This window comes from Ictidomys tridecemlineatus, chromosome 9 (assembly GCF_052094955.1).
Source record: "Ictidomys tridecemlineatus isolate mIctTri1 chromosome 9, mIctTri1.hap1, whole genome shotgun sequence".
In the NCBI taxonomy this organism is placed as follows: Eukaryota; Metazoa; Chordata; class Mammalia; order Rodentia; family Sciuridae; genus Ictidomys; species Ictidomys tridecemlineatus.
Genome location: NC_135485.1, coordinates 121,991,157 through 122,009,501, shown reverse-complemented (window position 1 = coordinate 122,009,501; position 18,345 = coordinate 121,991,157). Strand labels below are relative to the sequence as shown.

The following is an 18,345-nucleotide window of genomic DNA, read 5'->3' as shown; positions in this document are numbered from 1 at the left end:
CACCATGTTGAGAGTATACGTTTCCTTGAATCCTTTATTTTTTGACATTTTTCATTTGTTAGTCAAGAAAGTATATATCAGTGCTTTATTTTGCATCTCTTCAAGTAGGAGTGGGGTCAAGCCAGGAACAGTGGTGCACGCCTGTAATCCCAACAGCTGAGGAGGCTGAGGCAGAAATATCACAAATTCAAAGCCAGCCTTAGCAACTTAGTGACATGCTAAGCAATTTGGTGAGCCCTATCTCAAAATAAAAAGGGCTGGGGATGTGGCTCAGTGGTTAACTGTCCCTGGATTCAATCCCCAGTACCAATAAAAAAGAGAATAGGGTTGGATTTTTTTACATATGTTGGCCATGAATATTTTATATATTCCTATCGATATAATATACTGTTTTTCGATCTTTGTGTTATTTTTAAGAGATTTTTATTAACTATTATCTTTATGTTTAATATTTTTCAGATGTTTTCAGATTTCTTTTTATTTTTTCAGATTTTTCAGTTATTTGTTTTTAATTTTATCAATAGTGTTTCTTAATATAGTTTTTGAAAAATCTCTTTCTTAGCTGCTATGTCAGTAAAAGAAGTCCTTCAAAGCTTAGTTGATGATGGTATGGTTGACTGTGAGAGGATTGGAACTTCTAATTACTATTGGGCTTTTCCAAGTAAAGCTCTTCATGCAAGAAAACGTAAGTTGGAGATTCTGGAATCTCAGGTAAGCTGCCAGAATTAAAAATAATGGATTTGAAGCTAGTTTTCACTCTGTGCCTATTATGCGCAAGGCCTTGGGTTCAGTCTTCAGCAGTGAAAAATAAATAATAGATTTGCTTTGTAACACAGAGATTTGTCTTAATCCTTTTTCATTAAGTGGTTTCCTTTAAATTTTTAGAATCCACTGTTTGGCTTAATGTATAAAGATAATCAACTTCTCTATTTTACTCCTGAACCATAGGGCTGGTAACCAGGCCTGGTGGTGCTCACCTGTAATCCCAGCTACTTAGGAGGCTGAGGCAAAATGATCACAAGTTTGAAACTGGCCTTAGCAACTGAGCAAGACTCTGTCTCAAAAAATAAAAAAAATAAAAAAAAACTGGTGATGTAGCTTAGTGGTAGTGTACCCTGGGTCCAATCTCTGGTACCACAGAAAGTAAGCAAGCAAACAAAAAATTGCAATAAGGTCAGCAGTAGAGCACTTGCCTATCATATGAGGTCCTGAGGTCCTCGGTTCAATCCCCAGGACTGAAAAACAAATAAAACACAATGCAATGACCTTAGAATGTTTTAACTTTCATTTTCCCACATCATGATATTATTTTATATTATTTTAGTACACAAATAGTTTTTAATATGTTCATAGGTATATATGCAATCACCACTACAATGTTCATCACTTCAAAAAGAAATCCTGGGGCTGGGGTTTAGGCTCAGTGGTAGAGCGCTCACCTAGCACATGCGAGGCCTTGGGTTTGATCCTCAGCACCACATAAAAATAAATGAAATAAAGGCATTGTGTCCAACTACAACTAAAAAATAAATATTAAAAAAAGAAAGAAATCCTGGACCTTTAGCTTCAGCCTACCTCTCTCAACCATAGGCAACCATTAATCTACTTTCTGTCTATATAAATTCCTTTCTCTGGACATTTTATATAAATGGAATCATAATGTATAGTCATTCTTAACTGAATTCTTTCTCTAAGATTCATTCATTGTGTAATATGTATCAGTACTCCATTTTTGTTTGTTTGTTTTATGGTGCTGGGGATTGAACCCAGGCCTTGTGTATGCAAGGCAAGCACTCTACCAACTTAGCTATATCCCCAGCCCTCAGTACTCCATTTTTATGGCCAAATAGCACTTCATTATATGGAGATAACCACATTTTGCATTCAAGTCTATTGGTGGACATCTGGGTTGTTTCTACTTTTTGGCTATTCTTAATGATGACACAGCAGTAGCATTGCTAGATCATATGGTAACTCTGTTTAACTACCAGACTGTTTTCTAAAGCAGCTGTACCATTTTATATTCCCACCATCAGTGAATGAAGGTTCCAGTTTATCAGTATCCTCCCTTCCAAAATTTATTACCTGACTTTTTCATTCTGACTTCCTATTGGGTATGAAGTAGTATCTCATTGTGGTTTTGTTTATCATTTCCCTGATAATTAAGGATGTTGAACATCTTTTCATGTGCCTCTTGGCCATTTCTGTGTTTTCCTTGGAGAAATATTTATTATTTATTCAGATCCTTGGCTCATATTTTCACTTCTTTTTTTTTTTTTTTTTTGATACTGGGCTTGAACCCAGGGGCACTCAACCACTGAGCCACATCCCCAGCCCTATTCTGTATTTTATTTAAAGATAGGATCTTAGTGAGTTGCTGAGTGCCTCAGCCTCTTGAGCTGCTGGGATTATAGCTGTGAGCCACCATACCCAATTATCTTAACTCTTAAACATGATGAAATGTGATGTGGCACTTTTCTGTCCTACTAGGGAATAACATGCCTATTTATCAGTCAGCGATTTTTAGAATTAGAACTTTATACAGAGTATTAATCAGCTTCCATTACTGTATGATATATCTGAGATAACTAACTTAGAAAAGGTTCGTTTTGGCTCATTGTTTAGGAGGTTCCAGTCAATGAGCAATTGGCCCATTGCTTTGGACCTGTAGTAAAGAACACATCATGGCAAGAGCAGAGAGTGGAGTAAAACCTCTTATGTCACAGGTAGGAGAGCAAAGAGAAAGAGAAGGACAGATTCCACAGTTCCCTTTGAGGGCATGCCTTCAGTGTCCTAACTTCTTTTCACTAGGCCCCACCTCTTAAAGGTTCTACCACCTCCTAATAAAGCCACCCTGGGGACCAAGCTTTTAACACAAGGGCTTTAGAGGACATTCAAAATCCAAACTATAACACAGGATAATTTACTTTTAAGTCTTTTCAAGTTCCCATAACTTACATGTTCTGTCCTTCTCTAAATCCAGCATATTGTTTAGGGCTGGCTCCCTGTTTCATAAACATTGTTCTCTTCCTTACTAACAAAGCACCTTTTTGTTGTTGTTTTTGATTGTACTGGGGATTGAACCGAGGGGTACTCTACTACTGAGTTATATCCCCAGCCCTTTTTATTTTGAGACAGATCTTACTGAGTTGCCCAGGTAGGGTGGAACTTGGTGATCCTCCTGCCTCAGCTTGTATAGTAGCAGGGATTATAGTCATGCACCACAGCTCCCAGCTCAAAGCACTTGTTGAGGAAGCGGTGTCCAAAAGATGTTTATCTTCCTAGATTCCCTTGTAGCTAAGTTTTGATAAATGAAATTTAAGTGGAAGAATAGATTTGAATTTCCTGGGAAACTTTCCTTTATCCTTATAAAGGCCAAGCTTCTTCCCTTTTTTTCTGTGATATGGTCATATTACGACCCACAGTAACAAGCATAAGGCTGAAGACAATTCCCAAGGAATGGTATAGCCTAGATGAAAAGATCTGGGTTCTCTGTGGCACTTTGAAATACTGTATTAGACTTGGACTGCTTTACCTCTGTACTTACTACTTGAGCAAATTAAGCCTTCGTTTAATATAGTCTTGGATAAGTATTCTCTTATTTGTGGCTGTATTCTAAATGAATAGTTGCTTTGTAGTCTTTCTTATAAATATGATTTAGATCTTATATTAGTTATCTGTTGCTGTGTAAAAAAAAAAGAAAAACTGCATACCCCAGAGTTACTTCAAGAAACAAACATTGATTTTGTACCTTTTCTGTATATCTGAAATCCTGGCAAGATTTAGCTGGGTACCTCTGGCTGAAGGTCTTGCTTGAGGCTATACTGTTGGCTAGGACTGCATTCTCATCTGGGAGAGAATATACTTCTAAGTTAAGTCCTGCTGTTACTGCATTTAGTTATTGCAGGCTTTTGGACTCAAGAGTCTCAATTACAGATAGCTTTTCGCCAGAGCCCCCCCTCAGTTGCCTGCCATGTTGGTTTTTCAATAGGACAGCTAACAACATGGCAGCTGGCTTCCCTTAGAGCCAGTGATTGTGAGAGAGTCCAAGAAAGAAGAAACAACAGATTTTTTTGTATTTTTTTAAATTGTAGATGGACACAATACCATTATTTTACTTATTTATTTTTATATGGTGCTGAGGATGAAACCCAGTGCTGCTTCACATGTGCTAGGCAAGTGTTCTGTCACTGTTTTTTTGTATCTTAATCTTTCAAGTGACATCCCATTGTTTTTACCTCATTGTATTCCTTAGAAATAAGTCATTAAATTCAGCCCCTACTTGAGAGATTATATATGGGCACAAATACCAGGAAGCAAGGATCATTTGGGTCATAGCATACTTACCACAGATTTTTAAGTTCTTAATTTTTTACATGTATATGTCTTATCTTCTCAATTTGTTTTATTTTAAAAAATGCTTTATTGAGGAATAACTGGCATATAAAAACTGTTCATATTTAACATAATTTGATAAGCTTTCACATACATGTAAGTACATAAACCCATCACAATCAAAAAAATTGAACATAATCATAACATCTGAAAGTTTTTCATTCCCTTTGTATCTTAATTTTTTTTTTTTTTAGTTGTAGATGGACACAGTACCTTTATTTTGTTTTATTTTTTTAAATACCTTTTTTAAAAAAAAACACATTTTTTTTTAGGTGTAGATGGACACAGCACAATGCCTTTATTTTTATGTGGTGCTGAGGATCGAACCCGGATCCCACCCGTGCTAGGGAGCACTCTACTGCTGAGCCACAATCCCAGCCCCCCTTTATTTTATTTGTTTATTTTTTTTGTGGTGCCGGGGATCGAACCCAGTGCCTCATACATGCTAGGCAAGCACTCTACCACTGAGCCACAGCCCCGGCCCTTTTCATGACTTTTTTTCCCCAGTATGTTATTCAAGACTTATTCATGTTGCTAATATGTATTCATTCACTTTTATTTCTCAGTGGAATTTCATTGTATAAATATACAACAGTTTATCTATTGATAAACATTTGGGTTTTAAGCTATTTCATTAGGTGCATAAACATAATTTTGTCCCCTTGATTTATTTATCCCTTTATCATTATGAAATTACCTTTTTACCTTAGGCCATATTCTTTGTTCTGAAATCTACTGTCTGATTTTTAAGCAGTTGTCCCTTGGTGTTGACAGGAAATTGTTTTAGTAACCCAAGGCTACAAAAATCTGCTGAGGGCTGGGGATGTGTGCTTGCCTGGCACGCATGGGGCGCTGGGTTAGATCCTCAGCACCACATGAAAATGAAATAAAGATGTTGTGTCCACCGAAAGCTAAAATGTAAATATTAAAAAAAAAAAAATCTGCTGATACTTAAGTCTCTTTTATAAAATGGTATAGTATCTTCATATGACTATACACATTCTTCTGTACACTTTGTCACGTCTAGGTTATTTACAATACCTAATGCAATTTAAATGTTGTTACACATAATGTTGGGACATAAATAGTTGTTATATTCTATTGTTTAGAAAACAGTGAGTAGGATTTTTAAATTCATACATGCCAGATATGGTGGCACATACCTGTAATCCCGGCTGCTTGAAGCCTGAGACAAGAAGATCACAAATTTGAGACCAACCTGGGCAACTTAGCAAGATCCTATCTCAAAATTTAAAAAGGGTTTGGAATATAGCTGAGGGGTTGCTTATCTAGCAAGTGTGAGGCTCTGGATTCAACCCCTACTGCTGCAATTAAAAAAAAAAAAAGTCTGTCATATTCAGTACTGGTGCACATTTTTTCCCTGAATTTTTCAATCCATGGTTGACTGAATCAATGTTGGTAGAACCCACATGTACTTAGGGCCAACTGTGTATGAACTCTTTCTTTTGATTAATGTGTGGGCTGGGATTATGGCTCAGTGGCAGAGTGCTTGCCTCACACATGTAAAACAGTTCAATCCTCAGCACCACATGAAAATAAATGAATAAAATAAAGATATTATGTTCATCTATAACTAAAAATTTTTTTAAAAAAAGATCAACATGGTGTATCTTTTTCTGTTTACTTTTAATCTTTTCTTGTGTTTTCTACTTAAAGAATGTTTCCTATAAGGAACATATAGTTGGGTCTTTGTTATAATTTGATAATTTCTGACTTTTAATTATAGTGTTCAGATTATTTATGTTTAATGTGATTACCAATGTAGTAGTTATAGTAAGTCTGCCATCTTATTACAAGTCATTTTTAAGTTATTTGAGGACAAGGATTATATTTACTTTGAACAAATAGTGATTATTTGAGTACTTAACCTTCCTGATAGTGATTATTTGTCCCTAAAATTAGGCATAATGAGTTCTTATTGTACTTTTCTTGGTTGACTTCAGTAAGCCAGAGAATTCTTTACCTTTGAGGGAAAAGGCCAAAGAAACCATTTTTATTTTTTCACTTCTGGGTTTATTATAATCTCTATTTAGAAAGTGAGGATACCTGGCAAATCTTAATAAAGCAAGATTATTGTTGTACTCTGAATTTAACTATTTAAAAATTGAACTTGAATGGCTAGATAGGGTGTTCTAATTTCTACTGCTCTGTGTTTCTGGTAACATGCTTGTATAAGTAAGAGGTTGACAACCTAAGCCAAATTTGCAAAAGACATCATGTGAATTAGGAACTGTCAATATGCCACTTTCCCCACTGGCCCAAGAGTCAGCATCCAGTGACACACCCCTCTTTCCACTCCCACTTACAAGCTAGAGGTCAAAGCTTAATCTAACACACCTATAATTCTTCTGCTTGTAAGTCAGAAGTCAAGTCAGAATCTAACACATAGGCAGTAAAAGATACTGTACCTCCTGTTCTAAGAGCTCAGAAGGAATCATAGTTTTGTTTCTCAACTAACTATAGAATCTTAGAAGTTTTTCTTAAGCTTTTTAAAGCCTCAGTTTCTCAATTTGCAAAAAAGAGGTTATACCTATTTCCAAGGGTTGTAATGAAGATTAAGTGATAATATGTACCTTTTACATATGGTGGCCACAGATTGCAGCTGTATCAGCACTCATTGGGGAGTATATACTGTAAACTTATTTATTCAATCAGAATAAATATTTGAGGGTCTAATATGTGCAAATCATTTTATCAGATACTGAACGTGATTCCAAAAAGTATAAAAAAAAAAAGTGGGTGCAGTGGCGCACACCTATAATTCCAGCAGCTTGGGAGGCTAAGGTAGGAGGATTGCGGGTTCAAAGCCAGCCTCAGCAACAGTAAGGTGCTGAGCAACTCAGTTAGACCTTGTCTCTAAATAAAATACAAAATAGGGCTGGGGGTGTGGCTCAGTGGTTGAGTGCCCCTGAGTTCAATCCCCAGTACCAAAAAAAAAAAAAGTCCATGCTTATAAGAAATAAATTGTGACCTGTGCTGGTGGACGGATGAATGGAGAGAGAATAAGATAGATAGGAAGGAAAGAGTAAAATGAATGAAAAGTAATATATGCCAAACTTCCTGATAGAAAAAGGCTGCAAGTGGCCGGGGAATTTATATAAAGATACAAAGCATTTGGTTGATGTTGAATTGAACCAGATTCGACATTCAAGGTTGCAGTCAAGGATCAGCTTATTCTACATATGCCAAAGGATAATGTTAACTTCCTTTGAGTTCTTGTTAATTACTTCCAGATTGGGATGGGGGAAGGAGGAATTCTTAATTTCCTTTCTTTCTTTTTTTCTCCCATCATTCCTGAACTGTAATGGCTTTGGTTCTGCCAGTGATTCTAATTATGTGCAGGAATGTACTTGTCTCTTGAGAATGGACATTCTTATAGTAGATCTGAAAATTAAATCAGGAAACACATATTTTTTTCTCCCTTGCCTTTAGATTGTATGTGTTGATCATTATTAAAGACATTCTAAAACCCTCATGGTTATAATTTATGTTAAACTTTTTCTAAGATAGCAAACAAACCAGCAGCTGTATGGGTTGTGTTAACTTCTATAGATATTTACTGTGTGCCTGCTCTGTACATGCACTGTTGTTAAATTTTGGGGGCAATATAAATAAAATAGAATATGTGGTTTTTGTTTAGAGAATTTATACTTTACTTGGTTAGGCTTGGTAAATACCTCACATAGTTAATTACCTTTTTGCAAAAAATTAACTATGTAATGGTTAATGCCAAATACTAATCTTTGCTGTCTGTCCTAATTGCTATACAAATTTAGATGATGGTAGAATTTTTATATTTATATGCTTAACTACAGGAAATTTCTTTCTTTCTTTTTATATTTTTTTAAGAGAGAGAGAGAATTTTTAACACTTATTTTTTAGTTTTCGGCGGACACAACGAACCAGGGATACCTTACAACTGAGCTATACCCCCCAGTTCTTTTAATTTTTATTTTGAGACAGGGCCTTGCTAAGTTACTAAAGCTGGCCTCAAATTTGAGATCCTTCTGCCACGGCCTCCAAAGTCATTGGGATTACAGTCATGCACAACAGCATCCAGCTAAAGAGAGTTGTTAGAAACTTTTGAGCTGAAAGTTGGGTAGATTTAGATAGATGGAGGAGATCTGTAAAGAGAAATAGAGGGAATATTTATTGAGCACTTAACCAGACACACTTTTAAGAGCTTTTGCATATTTTACTTCCTTTGATTCGTATACCTGCATGATATAGATAGTATTAGTTCCATTTTACATGTGAAAAAAATGAGGCACCAAAGAATAACTTTTTCAAGGTTACAGTATTAGTAAACAGCAAAGCAAGATTCAAATCAAGGCATTCTAACTCTGTGGTTCATGATCATTATAACCAGAGATAAACAAAACTGTAAAGCAAATTATAGTCAGTGGGTAGTTGGTGAATATACAATTTTTTGTTGTATAGTAATAGAAAAATAAAATTGAAAATTAGATTGAGGCCTAGTTATTATGGGATGTGTTAGCACTTAGTTGAATTTTTTTCTTGTCCACCAAGCAGGGGAGGCTAAACAGTTCTCTGTTAGAATATTTATGGGTGTTTTGCTGAACTAATAGCTTAAAACAATTATAAGCTTTGAAAATAGTGTTGTTACATTCTACTATTAAGTGAAACTTTGCCCCTTCTTTTTTTTTTTTTGTACTTTTTTTAGCTGTAGATAGACACAATACCTTTATTTATTTGTTTATTTTTATGTGGTACTGAGGATTAAATCCAATGCCTCACATGTGCCAAGCAAGCACTCTACCACTGAACCACAATTCCAGCCCCTCCCCCTTCTTTATTTATATGTAATTAATATTTTATTAATTTTGCTGAAAATAATTTGAGATGTAGTGATTTATTTCTGCTGAGCTGAAGTAAGTATTTGGACTGAGTTAAAGAAATAGTTGTTAAACTAGCCTTTGTAGATAACTGTGACACAGATGCATTCCTGAAGCCTTTTTACATAAATTAATGATTTTAGTAATATATGGTTAACTTCAAGAAAAGCTTTATGTGGAGATGATAGAAGTGGAAATTCATGCTTTAATTTGCTAGTTCTGAAAATGTAGATATGTTTTCTGAAATGTAAGTATGTTTTGGTATTTGAGTGATGGCAGAAACAGCTGTTTTTGCTCAGTGCAAAGTAGGACTGACCTGATCCTTGTCTCTATTTTTTTTTTTTTTAAGGTACTAGATATTGAGCCCAGTGGTACTATAGCACTGAGCTACATCTCCAGCCATTTTTGTTTTTATTTTGAGATAGGGGCTTGCTAACTTGCCCATACTGGCCTTGAACTTGTGTTCTTTCTGCCTTAGCCTCTGAGTAGCTGGGATTAAAGATGTGCGCCACTGTGCCCAGCTCTCATAAGTCTTTATTGCAGTTTTACTGTGGATTTATATGTAATTCAAACTCTGAAGTGGCATTTCTGAAGGATGTGTAGAAATTATTAAAAATCAAGAATGGAATTGAAGTTAATCTTAAAAATAACAATTCATTAATTTAGACAATTTCATTGGTGTGGCAGCAACTATATAGTAGTTTCTGATGTATTTTTGTTTTAAGTTAAAGGTCAGAATTATGAAAATCAAACTTTATTTTTCCTGGTCTTCCATAGTTCTTCATCTAAGTTTTGATTTACAACCCATTTATCACTAGCAGAAGGTAGTTTAGAGGGTAGATTTTCTAGGAGTCAGGGTATTAATAAGCATTACACTAATCTGGATTTTGATATATTAGCTTTAGGAGACACTACATTTTTTGTGTGTGTGTGGTGCTGGGGATTGAACCCAGGGCCTTATGCATGTGAGGCAAGCACTCTACCAACTGAACAATATCCCCAGCCCCCTAAAAGATATTCGTAGGAAAATTATGAAGTGGGTTTTGTTTTTACCAATATTTGGAAATGAGTAAATGGAATTCTTTCAGCTAAAACTGAGTGTAAAAAGTGCAGGTCTACTTTTTTTTTTAATTAATTCTTTTGATTTATATATGACAGGGAATGCATTATAATTCTTATTACACATATAGAGCACAATTTTCCATATCTCTGGTTGTATACAAAGTATATTCATACCAATTCATGTTTTCATATCTGTACTTTGGATAATAATGTCCATCACATTCCACCATCATTTCTAACCCCATGCCCCCTCCCTTCCCTTCCCACTCCTCTGCCCTATCTAGAGTTCATCTATTCCTCCCATGCTCCCTCTCCCTATCCCACTATGAATCAGCCTCCTTATATCAAAGAAAACATTCGGCCTTTGGTTTTTGGGGATTGGTAACTTCACTTAGCATGATCTTCTCTAACTCCATCCATTTACCTGCAAATGCCATGATTTTTATTCTCTTTTATTGCTGAGTAATATTCTATTGTATAGATATGCCACATTTTTAATCCATTCATCTATTGAAGGGCATCTAGGTTGGTTCCACAGTTTAGCTATTGTGAATTGTGCTGCTTTAAGAAGCCACATTGATGTGGCTGTGTGCAGGTCTACTTTTGAGCTGTTAAAAAGCTTAACTTTTTGTGTGTGTGCTTCACAGAGGATTAAATCTAGGGCCTCAAGTGTGCTAGGCAGGTGCTCTGCCACTAAGCTACATTCCCAGTCCCTTTAATTTTTTTTTTTTTAAATAGATTCTTGCTAAATTATCTAGGCTGGCCTCAGATTTATGATTTTTCTGCCTCAGCTTCCCAAGTAGCTGGCACTACAGGCATGCACCACCAGACCCAGTGATAACTTGAAACATTTTTTAATAAAAATAGATGTTACCTCATTTAGTTCAGTCAATGTTTAATGAATGCTTGCCATAACGGGCACTGTGACTGGTAAGAGGAACACATAAATGAATTGGGTAGTGTCTCAAGTCTGAACAGTCTAGAAAAGAGATACACATATCAACAATTCACTGTGATGTGTGCAATACTGAAGAATGATGGTTTTTACAAAGGAGGGTGAAAGTCAGTTCTGCTTGAGGGAAGACTTTGCAGAGACATTTTAAGTCAATTCTGCAGTTCCCTATGAGAGTTCATAGGGTTGAAGGTTGAAGGGCATTCTAAGTAAGAATCAGCATATTAAGGCTGTATAGCTTAGGATTTAAGAGAGTTGACTCTAAAGCCAGAGTCTCGATTGAAATTCAAGTTCTCCCATTTGCTAGAAACCTCTTGTGCCTCTGTTTTTTCTTCTGTGCTTCATAGGGTAGCAGTAACAAATAAATGTTATATTTTGGCTGCTTCTAACAATGACTAATATATGGTAAGTGACTTAGCTTTTATTATTATGTGCAAGTGTGTATAGAACCACACGTAATGTGTGAAAGAATCTTCAGTTGTCTTATGGCTTAATCATGAGTGAGGGATGAATGAACTCTATATAGTTAGATTGGTAGACTAATAATGAAGAACTCCATATATGCAAGTTGAAATTTTTTGGGTGTGAAAGACAAAGACTGATTTTAGAAAGATTCTTCTATTGATAGTATGGAGGGTTATTAGGAGCATGCACCATCATATTGTCCAGGTGGTTGGGGAAAATAAACTGGGGAGATATTTAGGATAAAGAATCTATAGTAGTGGGTCGTGTACAGTTTTAGTGCATACAGTTCAGATTTAAAAATAAGTAATTTTTATCCAGAGATTTCCCTTTGTTTCCTGTCTTTGTGTGGGGGAGGGGGAACATATGGCATTTGTCTATGTACAGTCAGCTGTCCTTATTCCCAGCTTCCACAATCACAGATTCAACCAACTGTGACTCAGAAATATTTGAAGGGAAAAAAAATGTACAGACCTTTTTTGTTTTGTTTTTTGTGGGTTTGTTTGTTTGTTTGTTTGTTTGTTTGTTTATGTGCTGGGGATGGATCCAGGGCCTTGTACAAGTTAGACAAGTGCCATAGAACTGAGCTACATCCCCAGTTCCCAGACCTTTATTTTTTTTTATTTTTTTTTTTAATTATTTTTTTATTAGTTGTTCAAAACCTTACAGAGCTCTTGACAGATCATATTTCAAACATTAGTTTCAAGTGAGTTATGAACTCCCATTTTTACCCCAAACACAGATTGCAGAATCACATCGGTTACACATTCACATTTTTACATAATGCCATACTAGTAAATGTTGTATTCAGCTACCTTTCCTATCCTCTACTATCCCTCTCCCCCGCATCTTCTCTTTCTATCCCATCTACTGTAATTCATTTCTCTCCTTGTTTTTTCTTCCAATACCCCTCACAACCTCTTTTATGTAGTTTTTTATAACAATGAGGGTCTCTTTCCATTTCCATCTTAGTGAAGCTAGCCAATCCCTAAAGAACAAATACCAAATGTCTTCTTTGATATAATGAGAGCAACTAAGAATAGAGCAGGGAGGAAGAGCAGGAAGAAAAGATTGACATTAAACAGAGACACGAGATGGGAGGGAAAGAGAGAGGAAAGACCTTTATTTTTACATGCCATTTTTTACTAAACAATATTTATAGCACTTATATTATATAAGATATTATAAGTAATCTAGGGGTGATTTAAAGTACACAGGAGGATTATACAAATAACATGCAAATTCACCATTTTGCATAAGGAACTTGTACATGCATAGATTTTGATGTCATCAGGGAGTCCTAAAACAAGTCCCCCACAGATACCCAGGGATGATTATACTCTGAAAAATCAGGTTTAATGAAGCCTAGATGAGGACAGTGGTAACTTTTTTTTTTTGAGACAACACATATACACGAGCCTTACATAGCCAGTACAGTTTTTTCAGGCTACAAACTTATGTATGGAAAAATTAAACCTAATTTTAAATTTGAGCCCATTCTACCTGGTAGTTCAAAACGTGAGTGTGCCAATTTATTTTATTTTATTTTTTTTTAAGAGAGGGTGAGAGAGGAGAGAGAGAGAGACAGAGAGAGAGAATTTTTAATATTTATTTTTTAGTTTAGCGGACACAACATCTTTGTTGGTATGTGGTGCTGAGGATCGAACCCGGGCCGCACGCATGCCAGGCGAGCGCACTACCGCTTGAGCCACATCCCCAGCCCCGAGTGTGCCAATTTAGAGCAGATCAGTTACTTCAAAGATTGTTTCAATAAAGTGAGGTACACTCAACCAGTTTTAGAGTCTCCCCCTATCCCCACTTGCCTATCTTCTCTTCAGGATGAGTAAGTATTATGTAGGAATGGTTTTGGTAGAGATTAGTTCTGGCTGGCATCCACTGAGATCCACAACATCACACATTAGATCAATAGGTATCTCCAAGCTGGCATCAGCTAAAATGTTGGTGTCCCTGCTTGGTCCTCAGCCTTGCAACTGCACCTTCTCTCTAGGTCTGTGCACACTCCCTCATAGATAGGTGCTCTCTCCCTCCTTCAGCAAGCTCTCCAGACCACTCTAGGTCTATAGGAATGAGGTCGAGCTGCCTGTCACAGACCCATTGCTCAGGTAACACGTGCAGGAGTGCTTCCGTATGCCACCTGTGCTGTGTTGTTGTGGGTACTTCATATGAGGCTGCTGCTTCCCAGAGCTCCAGACAGGAAGTGATGGGAATTCTCTGTACCTGTATCTTGCAGATTTTCTAGGGTCTCTAGTTGCATTCCTCCTACTGTAATTGTAGGTTGGGCAGAGCCCTTATAAGAAACCATCCAGTGTCCATAGTTCTTACTTGCTTCTCAGAATCTCTCCCTCCTGTTCTAACTTCAAATTGTCATATGAAGAGAACAAAGCAGGACTGATTCAGGCTGTTCTTATATTTTTCTGACTTAAACCTAGACTTTGGCTTCTGAAACAATAAAAAGAAAAATAAATCTATTGTTCCTTTTCGGTGCTGTCATTGAAGTTTGTCTTTGTTCAGTCAGAAGAAAGATCACACTTGCCTTATTCACATATCTAAAGTGTGAATGTCTCAAACCAAGAACTGAATATTCTAAAGAAAATACAATATACTTTCTTCCCCTAGAATACAACACAAAGCTGGACAGAGTAGTCACTAAACTATTTGAACAAATGAACACATGAGGTCACTGACTAACCTCTAAACCATGTTCTTATGAGCTTCAAAGTTCTATAATTCATTTTGTAAAGACCTCTTTTTTCTGCAGGTAATGGAATTTCTGATTAGCACTGGTGTAAACAAGTGGAAGTTTATTTTTCTCACATAAAGTTTGGAGATACATGTCTATTGGTGGTGGCTCAGTGATAATCAGTCATTACCTTTGTGATTCTCTCGGCCTTTCCATCATGATTACAGGATGACTGCCACAGTTCCTCTTGTTTTATCTGATGCACAAGGAGAAAGGAAAGTTGCCTGGGTGTCTATTTCCCTGCCAAAGGACTTTTGCTTAACTCTTACTGACTGAAATTGTCATAATGCCACTTGTAGAGGAAACTGGAAGTGGAAATTAGTATGAGAAGAAGAGAATTGGAAATAGATTAAATGAGTCAGTCACCTAAAAGTGTTGACCAAGAGCATAATGATAAAAATAGGATAATTATCATATGAGATTCGAGAACAACTATAGTACAATCAATCAGATAATAAAGTACCTGATGATTCATTCTCTGTAAATACATGGGGTTATAAAGACAGTCTGCTTTATCTTTGGGTTCCTTGCTGTTGGTTGTAAGACTGATAACACAGCTGTTATGTCATATGCATCAGATAATAATGTCTGTTTTGATTTTCCTTGAAATATGGAACTGTTTGACCAGTTGCCTATTTGTTACAGATAATCCTTTTTTGCTAGTTTTGCTGAACAAGTATATCTTCATTGTTTATACTTGCGTAAATAGTGTCTACAGAGATTGTTCCACTTTTTTAATTGCCATAGTTTCTTATTTCAGAAATTTTGGCTTTGTCATTGAAAAAATTCTTCTTGATTAAATATACCATTTTATTATAGTATGCTGTGTCAAAACAATAATCGTAGCTAAGTTTATGCTCTGTAGCTTAAAATATTTTTTCTTGAAGATTCTTCATTCAAAATTCTTTTGAACATGTGTTTATTCATATTTTAAATATATACAAATTAATGCATTAATACATGCTTAAAGAGGCAGGGTTCTCATTGGAAAATATTCTTCAGTGTCCACATGACCTGGGTTCAACCAGCCCTGTTGTCATTTATTAAATGTCCAATTACTTAGTCTCTTGGGATCTCATTGTCTTTATCTGTAAAATGGCAATAATAAAACCTGCAGTGAGACCATGCGTGTAGTGAATCCTGTACAGTGCTTGGCTTTCTGGAGGCTTTCCACCAGTGACAGCTGCTATCATAACAGCTAAGTGACTGTTTTTGTAGCAGAGAGAACAGATTGTGTGACTGACTGCATTTCTAGTTGTTGCTGTTGTCATTGTTTTTTAAAACTTGATGGAAGAAAAACAAAATGTATAAAGAAGAATGTGACTATAAAATTTTTTTTGAAATGTCATCACTTGCTTTTTTAAAGTTAGGATTGTCAAGGTGGATTCAGTTTATAAATATGAATCTAGTTTTGTGAAAGATACTGCAGCTTTCTCAGTAAAACTTATAAAATCAAGCCAGTTTTTCTCAATGGAAATTCTTTCAGTATTTATTTGTTTTTTTATTGTGCTGGAGATTGAACCCAGGGCCTTGTACATGAGAGGCAAGCACTCTACCAGCTGAGCTATACCCCCAGCCCTCGATCTTATAGGGCATAATCCTTTCAAATAGTTTTTTTGGTTGCTTGGTTGGTTTTTTTTTTTTGTTTGTTTGTTTGTTTTTTAATTTTGGTACTGGGGATTTAGCCCAGAGGTGCTTTACCACTGAACAACATTCCAACCCTTTTTTCAATATTTTTATTTTGAGACAGGGTCTCACTAAGTTGCTTAGGGCCTTGCTAAATTGCTGAGGCTGGTTTCTCAAACTTTCAATCCTCATGTCTAAGCCTCCCAAGTTGCTGGGATTATAGGTGTGCACTACTGGACTCAGCTTAGTCTCCCCTATTATAAAGAAAGGTTAGTTCATTTGTTGCACTGGACTCTTCATTTTTTCTTCTAGGATTCATGAGATTTCAGCTATCAACCAGTATAGTCTCAAGTTAAATAAATGTATTTTTTCTGTTAAAACGTTTTGAAAGCAGGAAGAATAACTCAGTTGTAGACAACCATCCTTGACATACTAGGGGTCCACAGCCTGGCCCCTTTTTGCTATGAACATTCTTCTCATCTCTATGGCTTCCGTTTATATACTCTTGGATTCCCCGCTCTTTACCTCCTGCCTATACCTCTGGGCTGAGCTCTACACCATGTCTCCGCTACCTACCATACAACTCTCCCTAGACAATTTGTTCAAAACTCAGTTCTTTACCCAAAAGTGTTCCTCTTTGTCTTTTAGATTCTGAAGCCATTGTCTACTTAGTCATCCAAATCTGAAACCTGGTAGTTACCTTGGATTTTTCTCTTTTCACCATATCCATTTGGTACCAAATACTTGTTGACTGAATCCTGATGACTCTCAAATCTCTCCCTTCCTCTCTATCCCCACTGCTGCTGTCTTGGTTTAGACTCTCATTATCTCCAGCCCAGAATTTTGAATTAAGTGTTTTCACTAGTCTCTCTGCATCCTTCACTTTCCCCCATCTGCTATAATAGTTATCTTTAATGCCTTGGATTGTTTCCCAATTCTAAATAATAAAGTCCAGATTCCTCAGGCCCTCTGTAATCTAACTCCTGCCACTGGTCAGCCTGCGAACCCACTGTTGCCCCTTCTCTAACCCTGCACGCCACTCATGTCAAGTTGTTTACAGCTTCCTGAATGCCATTCACTTGATATCTTTGTGTCTTTATGTGCTGTACCTTGCTTGTGCTTTTTACTTGTCTAAATAGCAAACTCCAACCTGTCCATTAGCTGAAACATGTATCCATTATGAACCACCTCAAAAGTCTTCTCTTCTGGGAAGATTTTCATCCCTTTCTCCTAAGCAGAGTCTAATACTTCTTTATGCTATGACTATCTTACGTATATTTCTTTTATAGAGTGATATCTTCATGTGTCTTATATCTTGGCAGATGTTCTTAGAGGGCAGGGATTATATCTTAATCATTTTCATCCCCAGCATGGAATCCAGTACTAAAACACATTGGGACATAGAGAGAAAAGATAAATGGTGAATGAATACATAAATCAATACACAATGGCCTGGTTTTAGTTCCAACTATTGTGTATTTATTCTAGGAGCCTTATTCCCTGGCCAGTTTCTTTTCCTCACAATCCTCAATGTATAATACTGAAGATAATTTCTAATAAGTATTCATAATTATAATAATCTTAAACATTTCTTAGAACTCAGCCTCCAAAGTACATACTACAGGAAAATTAAGTATATGTTAAACTCCATCATTTCCTTTTCTACTACTTTACCTAAATTAATTTTGCTGGACCCTAGCTTAGCATTACCCAAAATCTGTGGCAAAATTCATAATAGGTATTACTTAAAAGGAAGTTCTGTAATCAAAGGAATTTGGAGCACCCTAGATTAACAAAAATAAACTAGTTTAAGTATTCTGTGGCTTTAACATGCCAGTATGCATCGTGAATCTTATTTGACCCATGCTATGAGGGATTGATATTTCATAGAAAACACTGCCTGAGTTTATGTGTTTACTATAGCAAATAAGACTACGTATTTACTGTCTTAGACTGCCTTCTTCTCCCCAGAGTGGGTATGTATTCTATGTTGATACCTAAATAGTCTCACCAATTGGCAATCATTTCCCAAAATGTCAACTTTCCCTTTCCTGATTAAATACACCTATGTCAAATCTCTCAAAGAACCTAACCTATATTCTTATCCCTAACAATTCCCTCCTTATCAGTCCCATAGGTGTAGTAGTCAGCTTTATACTAGTGTATATATAGGGGCTGCTTTATAGATCAGACATTTATTTGTTCTCTCT

General features: G+C 36.2%; 1 protein-coding gene across 2 annotated transcripts in view; it reads left to right on the top strand.

Moving 5' to 3' along the window:
• Mnd1 (meiotic nuclear divisions 1) overlaps positions 1–18,345 on the top strand; it is a 60,209-nt gene that overhangs the window by 11,503 nt on the left and 30,361 nt on the right. For both annotated transcript variants that reach the window (XM_078022008.1, XM_078022009.1), the window contains exon 4: positions 563–711. In XM_078022008.1, the coding sequence (XP_077878134.1) occupies positions 563–711 (149 nt within the window). The remainder of the gene's footprint in view (positions 1–562; positions 712–18,345) is intronic.